We start from the raw sequence: 11,045 nt of genomic DNA on the forward strand, positions 1-11,045 counted from the left end.
AGTGCTAGCCACATCGCCCTTCACTAGGCCAGTTTGCGGCGAACCAAAAACCAAGAGCCTCCTAACGAAGCAGCTGCACGCATCCCCAAATCCAAGGGACCTCCCTCCCCCCGGCCCCATTAGGGAGAAAGGGACTGGCACTCTCCGTGCCTCCCAGCACTTCCCAGAGAGCAAGAGGGTGGCAGGTTGTCTGCTGCGGGGGCGAGGGTGAGAGTCCCCCTGTGGGGGACAAGCTGAGGCTGAGGCGCCGAGGGGAGGAGGAAGACGGACCTTCCCATGGTGGGAACGCAGTCACATCCACAGGCAATATGTGGGTTCCCTCCCCCAAAGGGGAAGCTCCTGGTGCAGCTGGGGGTCCTACGTTGCAGCTTACCCCTAAGACAAGCCCCCCCCCCCGCCTTGTACGTATAGGAAACGCACTTGTCCAAGGTCACTCAGCCAGCAAACCAGAGTGGACCCCCCCCCCCCAGGGTGCAGCACGCAGCTTGGGTGTTCCTGCTCCTACACCCAGCCCCGGTTCCTCCTGCAGGCCCAGGGGACCCTCCGCCTTCTCTGAGCGTCCCTCCTGCGGTTTCCACTTCCAGTCTTGGGGGACACTCGTTTTGGAGAGCTGTGGCCCCGCGCTCATCCTGGGCTTCCTTTCCTCCACCCTTGCCAGGGTCTCCCGTATCCCCCATTCGGGGCAGCCTGGGGCCGTCCTTCCCCACGCCAGGCTCCCCTCCCGTAATCGGGTGGCCCTCAATGAGGGGGCCATTGCCCCTCCATCACGCAGTCCCCATCCCCCATGGGCGTCCCCACCCACGGCTGCCTCGCTCCCTCCCCTACTCCGGGCCGGCCGTACCCCCTACGCCAAGAGTCTAACTCTGAGGGGAACCTTGCGTCCCTCTCCTCCTGCCGCCGCGCCCCGCACCGAGGCCTCCTGGTCTCCTTGTCCTGTACCTCGAGTGCCCCCAGCGCTCCCCGCGGGCCCCAAAGGCCTCTGCCTCCCCCCACCCCCACCCCACCCCCACCCAGGCCCTGACCTCGGGAGGCTCGGCGGACGCTGCGACGCTCCTCCGTCCCGCCCCGCCCCTCTCACTGCGGCGGAGCGGGGCCGGCCGGGGCCGCGGGGGAGGAGGCGGGAGGGCGGGGCCCTCCGCCCAGCCCCCTACTGCCGGGGGGCCGGACCCCGGGCCGCGGCGGCTATAAAAGAGCCGGCGTCCCAGCGCTGCCGCAGTGCCGCCTGCCCCGGTTCCGGCCCCCGCTCTCCGGTCCCGGCTCCGCCGGCGGCGGCCCGCACCTGCTCGCGGCCATGATGAGCTTCGGCGGCGGCGGCGCGGAGGCGCTGCTGGGCGGCCCGTTCGCGCCGCTGCACGGAGGTGGCGGCGGCCTGCACTACGCGCTGGCCCGCAAGGGCGGCGCGGGCGGCTCGCGCTCGGCGGCCGGCTCCTCCAGCGGCTTCCACTCGTGGGCGCGGACGTCCGTGAGCTCCGTGTCGGCTTCCCCCAGCCGCTTCCGCGGGGCGGGCGCCGCCTCGAGCACCGACTCGCTGGACACGGTGAGCAACGGGCCGGACGGCTGCGTGGTGGCGGCGCGCAGCGAGAAGGAGCAGCTGCAGGCGCTCAACGACCGCTTCGCCGGCTACATCGACAAGGTGCGGCAGCTCGAGGCGCACAACCGCAGCCTGGAGGGCGAGGCGGCGGCGCTGCGGCAGCAGCAGGCCGGCCGCGCCGCCATGGGCGAGCTGTACGAGCGCGAGGTGCGCGAGATGCGCGGCGCCGTGCTGCGCCTGGGCGCGGCGCGCGGGCAGCTGCGCCTGGAGCAGGAGCACCTGCTGGAGGACATCGCGCACGTGCGCCAGCGCCTCGACGACGAGGCCCGGCAGCGCGAGGAGGCCGAGGCGGCGGCGCGCGCCCTCGCGCGCTTCGCGCAGGAGGCCGACGCGGCGCGGGCGGAGCTGCAGAAGAAGGCCCAGGCGCTGCAGGAGGAGTGCGGCTACCTGCGGCGCCTCCACCAGGAAGAGGTGGGAGAGCTGCTCGGCCAGATCCAGGGCTGCGGCGCCGCGCAGGCGCAGGCGCAAGCCGAGGCGCGCGACGCCCTCAAGTGCGACGTGACGTCGGCGCTGCGTGAGATCCGCGCGCAGCTGGAAGGCCACGCGGTGCAGAGCACGCTGCAGTCCGAGGAGTGGTTTCGAGGTGCGCATGCGCGCGGGGATGCGGGAGGGGGGGGAGAGAGCGCCCCCTGCCTCCCAGGCAGAGAGCAGCAGGGCGATTGGACAGTAGGTTCCCTCTGCAAGGGGCGTGCTACCTATCAATGAAGTCCCAGTTCTAATGGGGTCTTCTAAGTGGGACAGCCCACCTCTGGGGTTCTCCTTTGGCTGCCCTCCGCCCGGTTTTCTCTGTCCCTCACGCAAAATTAGGAGACCCCAGTCTGAGTAGGTCTCCTTCAAGAATAGAACAGACTCCTCTATAGATCCTGGTTTTCAGCCCATGCGTCCCCTGCCCAACCCGTTCATCCCTCTTTCCTGCACCCCCATTCTTTTATCAGGCTGCTTCCCACAACCTGCGCAGTGGGTAACCCCACCTTAATCTGCCCTGGGAGCTAAAGGGGTGGGGCGTTTTTACATCCTTTCTTCCCTGGGTGGGACCAGCCCGCAAAGCAACGTCTACAGAATGGCTGAAACAACGCATGAGCTAGTTATAATACCTGCTCTTGGGCTGGGAATGTGGCTTAGTGGTAGAGTCCTTGCCTAGCATGTATGAGCCCTGGGTTCAATTCCTCAGTAGCACATACACAGAAAAAGCCAGAAGTGTTGCCGTGACTCAAGTGGTAGAGCTCTAGCCCTGAGCACAGAGGCTTAGGACCCAGTCCCTGAGTTCAAGCCCTAGGAATGGCAAAAAAAAAAAAAAAAAAAGCCTCTTCTTCAGGAAAGCTGAGTCTTCCCAACCCCCACCCCCTTCCTCAAGTTGCCCAGTCCTGAGTCAGCAAGACTGCAGCTGCCCTGAAGCTGTGCCTAGTGGCTGCAGGGTGACCTTGATCCACAGCCAGCCCTCTCCGGTTTTCATTTCTTTTTGACCTGAAAAATCAGGATGGGTTTCCCAACCTGGAGAGTTCCCCTGACCACTTTTGAAACTGTATTGTCTATGTATTGTTCTGTGTCACCAATGGTTTTTCAGAGTACCATGGTAGCTGAGAATTCTTATCCACCGGATGGTTTCTAAATCTTTGCCAGCATAGCACAGAAAGCCAAGAAATGCTGGAGTCTGGATGCTTGGAATTTCCCTGTCTTTTTTCCACACCCCTCTGCAGTGATAGAGCGGTCCCCTCCCCCATCACTGCAGTAAGGCCCCTCCCAGAGAGGACTCTGTATTTGCCTTTCACTCAGGCAGACCACTGCAGGATTTGTAGCCCTACCAGCATCCTGTAGTGGTCTCAAACGACTGTGATCCTAGCTACTCAGGAGGCTGAGATCTGAGGGATCACTGTTTGAAGCCAGCCTGGGCAGGCAAGCCTGTGAGACTCTTACCTCTAATTAACTACTAAAAAAGCCAGAAGTGGAGCTGTGGCTCAAGTGGTAGAGCACTAGCCTTGAGCAAAAAAGCACACAGACAGCATCTAGGTCTGAGTTCAAGCCCCAAGACTGGCACACACACACAAAAAAGACTCAAGCTCTGGGTGCTGCTACTTACGGATTCAGGATAGACAGCAGTCTTCAGATTTTCATCGGTCCCCTTGAGATCTTCTGGGAGCCAGGAGATGGTTGCTGGCAGGTGCTCCAGTGCTAAGGAATGTATAGTCAGGTGGGGGAAGGGACAGAGGGCTAGCACACAGGCCTCAGGATCTGCAGTGACCTTGGACTCTACATGGAAGTATCATAGTGACATGATGACCTGGCTTATTCATTTGTTCAACAGCTCAGCATTCAGCCTCACAGACTAGATTTCACATCTGAGTCCCCTTATGCAAGTTCCTTGCTGGGGAGCTGAATCAGACATTCAGACCAGAAATGAGGGCTTCCTTTCCCCTGCATGGTATAGGGGTGGATCCAAAGCTCAGGAAGACAAAAAGAGTCTGACCTTTGGAGCCAGGTAGACTCTAGATTCGAATCCCATTGTGCCACATTAGCTGCATGGCCTTGGACAGTAGTCACTTGTCTGGGCTGGGAAGGTGGCTCAGTGGTAGAGCACTTGCCTTGCATGCCTGAGGCCCTGGGTTCGATTCCTCAGCACCACATAAGCAAAAACAAAAAAGCCGAAAGTGGTGCTGTGGCTCAAGTGGTAGAGTGCTAGCCTTGAGCTGAAGAGCTGAGGGACAGCGTCCAGGCCCAGAGTTCAGGCCCCATGACCGGACCCCCCCCCCCCCAAAAAAAAAAAGAAAAAAAGTAGTCACTTGTCTATCTCATAGGAGAGGATAAGAATCCAGAATGGTGCCTGGCACCTGGCAGGTGCTCAATCTATGTGTGTCACCTTCCAGATCTGGGCACTGGAAGCCTGATCCAGGTGTCTAATCTTATGCCTTACTCTCCTCCTTCTCCATCTAGTGAGACTGGACCGCCTGTCGGAAGCAGCCAAAGTGAACTCAGATGCCATGCGCTCAGCCCAGGAGGAAATCAGTGAGTACCGGCGTCAGCTGCAGGCCAGGACCACAGAGCTGGAGACACTGAAAAGCACCAAAGATTCCCTCGAGAGACAGCGCTCTGAGCTGGAGGACCGTCACCAGGCTGACATTATGTCCTACCAGGTGGGCAAGGGAAGGGCAGAGGGCCAGGCTGCTTCTCCTGGGTGGGTGAGCCTGGGTAAACCACTGCCCCTCCGTGAGCAGGATGTATTGGTGAAGACCATTCACCTCAGAATCTGACACCCCACTACTTTCTAGATGGGTGAGTCCAGGAGAGTTACCTGCCTGTCTGAATTAGAATGCAGAGAAGAAACACAACAAAAGGAACAAATACCCACTTTGCCAAGCTGTGAAGGCTAAAAGAGAGACAAACCTGAGAGTGCTCAGCCAGGTCTTGGTCACAGTGGACATTGGGTTCATAGTAACCAGTGCCTGTGGGAGGGGTCTTGGCAGAGTCCTCCAGTTAAAGACAAACTGTAAGTGAAAATGTTACTCTCAAAAGAACAAGGAGGCCGGACACTGGTGGCTCACGCCTGTAATCCTAGCTACTCAGGAGGCTGAGATCTGAGGATCACAGTTCAAAGCCAGCCCGGGCAGGAAAGATTGTGAAACTCCTATCTCCAATAAACCACCAGAAAACCGGAAGTGACGCTGTGGCTCAAGTGGTAGAGCGCTCGCCTTGAGCTGAAGAGCTGAGGGACAGTGCCCAGGCCCAGAGTTCAAACCTCATGACCGCCAAAAAAAAAAAAGAACGAATACTTAATGATTGTAGAGACATTAGGAGACAGAGACACAAAGAGAAGAAAATAAAAAATAGATCATTTTAAGCAATGGCCATAGAGAGCTTGGAGTAAAGGAAATTTTAACTTCTTCTTATGCTCTGTTGTATCATCTCATGTACCAGGTCAGTGATAACAAATGAGTACCATGTGCTAGGAACATTGGGGTATTGGAGAGAGAAACAGAGGAAGGAAAAGCAATTGTGACCCTCCTCTGAGCAGTTTTGTTTGTCTGTTTTACAGTATTAGAGATCAAATCCTAAAGCCTTGTACAAGCTAGGCAAATGCCCTTTACTGAGCTACAATCCCTGAACCATTCATGAAACATTTTCTCTTTTTTTGTCTTTTCTTTTTCTTTTTCTTTTTTTTTAGTCATAGGGCTTGAATTCAAGGCCTGGGTGCTGCCTCTGAGCTTTTTTTGATCAAGGCTAGTGCTTTGCCACTTTGAGACATGGCTCCACTTCCAGTTTTCTGGTAGTTAACTGGAGATAAGAATCTCATTGACTTTCCTGCCCAGGCTGGCTTTGAACCTCTATCCTCAGATCTCAGCCTCCTGAGTAGCTAGGATTACAGGCGTGAGCCGTCAGTGTCTGGCTTTCATGAAACTTTTTTGTTTTTGTCAGTCCTGGAGCTCAAACTCTGAACCTGGGCACTGTCCCTCAGCTCTTCAGCTCAAGGAGAGTGCTCTACCACTTGAGCCACAGCACCACTTCCAGTTTTCTGGTGGTTTATTGGAGATAAAGAGTCTCATGGACTTTTCCTGCCCAAGCTGGCTTTGAACGGCAATCCTCAGATCTCACCCTCCTGAGTAGCTAGGATTACAGGCATGAGCTACTAGTGCCCAGCTATAAACTACCTCTTTTTTTTTTTTTTTCCAAGTCCTGGGACTTGAACCCAGGGACTGGTCACTGTCCCTGTGCTTCTTTTTCTCAAGGCTAGCTCTCTACCACTTGAGCCACTCATGAAACGTTTTCTAAGCTTAAGAGATCTATAAAACTTCACTCTGTTGACCAGATCCATGTCTGATGTGTTTTCATTCTAGACCTTTCTCCAGGCTAAGATTTTTTGCTACAGATTTTTCCATGTCCACAAATGAAGACCCTGCTACTTTGATGGGATGGGGTTTGGTCCCCAGTGGGCCTAGCTAGCTGGGCAGGGCTATTATGGGCCCCAGCTTCCCTGGTGTTGGGGGCCAGGCACTGGCTGGCCAGTGACTTGTGTGACCTGTCATCTCCAGGAAGCCATTCAGCAGTTGGACAATGAGCTGAGGAATACAAAGTGGGAGATGGCAGCCCAACTGCGGGAATACCAAGACTTACTCAATGTCAAGATGGCCTTGGATATTGAGATTGCTGCTTATAGGTGAGTGGACCATGAATCCTGGGGTGGTGGAGAGCCTTGGGTTCTGATAAAGCACTAAGCCTTGGATTTCAAGTCCTATGTGGACAGCCTGCTTGCATTAGAGACAAGTCTTTATTTATTTTGGTCCTATATGTCACATAAAAGTTGCCATTTAACCAGTGCAATTTTGTGATCCGGTGTTGTGAGCCACCAGTGCTGTCTTTCTTTCTCTCTCTTTAAACCAAGGAAGAAATGGAGTTCTTAAGAGTATGGCCACCTAGTAAGTAGGAAAACCAAGAGGAGAAATTGCTACCACCACCTTTCCCTAAACCCGAAATATAACAATAAAAAGTGACAGGAAAAATTCAAATGGCAACATTCTAAGACTTCTTAAATCTAAATTTATAATTGGGATTATTTGTTCCATTTTTTTCTTTCTTTTTCTTCAATCCTGAGGATCAAAAACACACAGTTAGTACTTCTAGATTCCTAATTTTCTCCTCTAAATATCTATATCTATATTTATATATGTGAATATAATATATATGTACATTTGGTGCCAGTACTAGGCTTGGGGCTTGAACTGAGGGCCTAAGCACTGTCCTTTAGCTATTTTGCTCAAAGCTGGTACTCTACCACTTGAACCAGACCTTCACTTTGGACTTTTTGGTGGGTAATTAGAGATAAGAGTGTTAAGGATAAGCTGGGTTCCAGTGGATCACAGCCTATAATCCTAGCTACTCAGGAGGCTAAGATCTAAGAATCATGGTTTGAAGCCAGCCCAGGCAGAAATGTCTGTGAGACTCCTATCTCCAATTAATCACAGAAAAAGCTGGCTCAAGTGGTAGAATGCCAGCCCTAAGCAAAAGAAGCTCAGAGACGGTGACTAAGTCTTGACTTTAAGCAGTAGGTCCAGAACAAAAATAAAAGAGTGTCAAGGACTTCCCTGCCAGGGCTAGCTTTAAACCAAAATCCTCACATCTCAGTCTCCTGAGTAACAAGGATTACAGGCAGTAGCCCTCAGAGCCTATCTTCTCTTGAATATTTTATTCAAGGGATAATAAATGTACCTTCTTTAAGGTAAGAGTTTTTATTTGCTGAGTGACTTTCTCTATTCTCAAAGTGCCTACTGTGGAGAGTGTAGCTCAGTTGTAGAGTGTGTGCTTAGCATAGTTCCATCCTTAACACCTTTTGAGATAAGTTTAAGATTCCTATCAATAGTAAAAGGAGAAAAAATAACAAAACTAAGAAAGGAAGAAAGAAGTTAAGGAAGAAAACCCTACCATCCACTCACATCCTTTCCTTTACCAAAGTCTGCAGCATTGGATACTACAGAGTTTCAGGAAAACCAAGGAAGATCCCAGGCCTCCAAATGTGCTCTGAGTTAGTAGTGATGTGTTTTGTTATCCATTCTACAGAAAACTCTTGGAAGGCGAAGAGTGTCGGATTGGCTTTGGCCCCAGTCCTTTCTCTCTCCCAGAGGGACTCCCGAAAATTCCCTCTACATCCACTCACATAAAAGTCAAAAGTGAAGAGAAGATCAAGGTGGTAGAAAAGTCAGAAAAGGAAACCGTGATTGTGGAGGAACAGACAGAAGAGATCCAAGTGACTGAGGAAGTGACTGAAGAAGAGGAGAAAGAGGTCCAAGAGGAAGAAGGGGAAGAAGAGGAGGAAGCAGAAGAGGCAGGAGAAGAAGAAGAAGAAGAAAAAGAAGCAATAGCAGCAAAATCTCCCTCAGCAGAAGAGGCCGCATCCCCAGAAAAGGAGATGAAATCCCCAGTGCAGGAAGAGACCAAGTCCCCAGTGAAGGAAGAAGCAAAATCACCAGCTGAGGCCAAGTCCCCCGCTGAGGCGAAATCCCCTGAGACAGCCAAGAGTCCAGCAAGGGAGGAAGCCAAGTCCCCAGAGAAGGCCAAGTCTCCCGTGGAAGAGGTCAAGTCCCCAGACAAGGTCAAATCCCCTGCAGAGATCAAGTCCCCTGAGAAGGTCAAGTCCCCAGAGAAAGAAGAAGCCAAGTCCCCTGAGAAGGCCAAGACTCTGGATGTGAAGTCTCCAGAAGCCAAGACCCCAGTGAAGGAAGGAGCAAGGTCTCCTGCAGATGTCAAATCCCCGGAAAAGGCCAAAAGCCCTGTGAAGGAGGAAGCCAAGGCTCCAGAGAAGACCAAGTCCCCCGTGAAGGAGGAAGCCAAGTCCCCGGCAAAGGAGGAGGCCAAGTCCCCTGCGAAGGAGGAGGCCAAGTCCCCGGCGAAGGAGGAGGCCAAGTCCCCTGCGAAGGAGGAGGCCAAGTCCCCTGCGAAAGAGGAGGCCAAGTCCCCTGCGAAGGAGGAGGCCAAGTCCCCTGCGAAGGAGGAGGCCAAGTCCCCTGCGAAGGAGGAGGCCAAGTCCCCTGCGAAGGAGGAGGCCAAGTCCCCTGCGAAGGAGGAGGCCAAGTCCCCTGTGAAGGAGGAGGCCAAGTCCCCTGCAAAGGAGGAGGCCAAGTCTCCAGAGAAAGCCAAGTCCCCTGTGAAGGAAGAGGCCAAGTCCCCTGCGAAGGAGGAGGCCAAGGCTCCTGTGAAGGAGATTCCCAAAAAGGAAGAGGTAAAGTCCCCTGTAAAGGAGGAGGTGAAAGCCAAAGAACCCCCAAAGAAGGCAGAGGAAGACAAGACTCCAGCCACACAAAAAGCCGAGGGAAAGGACAGCAAGAAGGATGAGAGTCCCAAAAAGGAGGCCTCAAAGCCCGTGGCTGAGGAGAAGAAGGAAGCTGCTGTGGAAAAGCCCCAAGAACCCAAAGTGGAAGCCAAGAAGGAAGAGGGTGGAGATAAGAAAAAAGCAGCAACCCCTGAGAAGGAGGCTCCTGCCAAGGTGGAGGTGAAGGAAGAGGCTAAACCCAAAGAGAAGACAGGGGAGGCTAAAGCCAAAGAGCCCAGCAAACCTGCAGAGAAAGAGCCAGACAAGTCAAAGAAAGAAGAGACACCAGCAGCACCAGAAAAGAAAGATACCAAAGAGGCAACAGAAGGCAAGAAGCCCGAGGAGAAACCCAAAGCAGAGGCCAAGGGTAAGGAGGATGACAAAAGCCTCCCTAAAGAGCCCAGCAAGGAGGCCCCTGCGCCCAGCAAACCCAAGACAGAAAAGGCTGAAAAATCCTCCAGCACAGACCAAAAAGACAGCAAGCCTCCAGAGAAGGCCGCAGAGGACAAGGCCGCCAAGGGGGAGAAGTAAAGCGGGGAGAAAGAAAACATCCAGAGCAGCCAAAGAAACTCAGGAGGGTCCCGGAGCTCAAGGGTCAGTGTAATGAATTTTCCTTTCCTTTTGTCCTCCCTTTTTCTTTCTGTAAGAGGAAACTGGCCATGGGCCCTCCGTCACCAAATAAGAATTCCTTTTAGTAATTGGATAGCAAGAGAGAGTACACTCAGCTCCAGTACACACTGGAGTGTACTCTTCAACCCTCCCAAGGCGATGGACAATTATGTTATGATAGCTTCCGTAGCCGAATGTGATGTATGCTGAATGCCACACATAAACACTTGACTTCAGAAACTGCCCCCTCCTTTCCAATTAAGTGCATTAATTTCCTGTATGTACCACTGACAGATGACCGCAATAATGAATGAGCAGTTAGAAACGCATAATGCTTGAGATGTCTTAACCTATTCCCGAATGCCTTCTGTTTTCCAAACGAGTGGTCAGGTCCCAGCCCAGCGCTCTTACTGTGGAAGAGCTGCGGCAGGCAGGGCTGGGCACTGGCCACCAAATCACACAGGGCCTGCCTCCCGCTGGAGTCCACTTTCAATTGCTTCTGTGCAATAAAACCAAGTGCTTCTAAGATGAAGTGTGTCTTCTGTTGTTTGTTCTGTTCTCCTGGAAACACAGGGGCAGGAGAGATAATAGATAATACACCTGACCCTCTATGGCACTGAGAGAGCATCCAACCAAGTTCTCTGAAGCTCTGGTCTGTCCACAGTTGGTTGGCCATTCCTTGAACCAATGAATTTCCCTCTTTTAGAGTTCATTATGGGTTATGGCTTTGTCACAATCACAACAGTTAGTTCTGAATGATCAGCGGCTGAAAGAGATGGAGGCTATGCTAGAACCAAATGATGGTATCTCCAGGAAGGAGCAAAGATCTGTCCATGTCAACTCCTCAGGCCACTGACCATGGCCATGTGTCACTTTCGGCACCCTTCTCCATCTGTCACAAAGTGTGTGTGTGTGTGCGTGTGTGTGAGAGAGAGAGAGAGAGAGTGTGTGCGTGTGTGAGAGAGAGAGAGAGAGAGAGAGAGTGTGTGCGTGTGTGAGAGAGAGAGAGAGAGAGAGAGAGAGAGAGTGTGTGTGTGTGAGAGAGAGAGATCT

General features: G+C 53.3%; 1 protein-coding gene across 1 annotated transcript; it reads left to right on the plus strand.

Moving 5' to 3' along the window:
• The first annotated feature begins 1,291 nt into the window (after positions 1-1,291).
• On the plus strand, positions 1,292-10,411 carry Nefh (neurofilament heavy chain). Its single transcript, XM_042667670.1, has 4 exons — positions 1,292-2,174; positions 4,520-4,719; positions 6,613-6,737; positions 8,135-10,411. The coding sequence occupies exons 1-4, from the start codon at positions 1,292-1,294 to the stop codon at positions 9,912-9,914; spliced, it is 2,988 nt and encodes a 995-aa protein (XP_042523604.1). The 3' UTR covers positions 9,915-10,411.
• Positions 10,412-11,045: the final 634 nt, after the last annotated feature.

Source organism: Dipodomys spectabilis, unplaced genomic scaffold, assembly GCF_019054845.1.
Source record: "Dipodomys spectabilis isolate Male_0828 unplaced genomic scaffold, ASM1905484v1 ptg000416l, whole genome shotgun sequence".
Lineage (NCBI taxonomy): Eukaryota > Metazoa > Chordata > Mammalia > Rodentia > Heteromyidae > Dipodomys > Dipodomys spectabilis.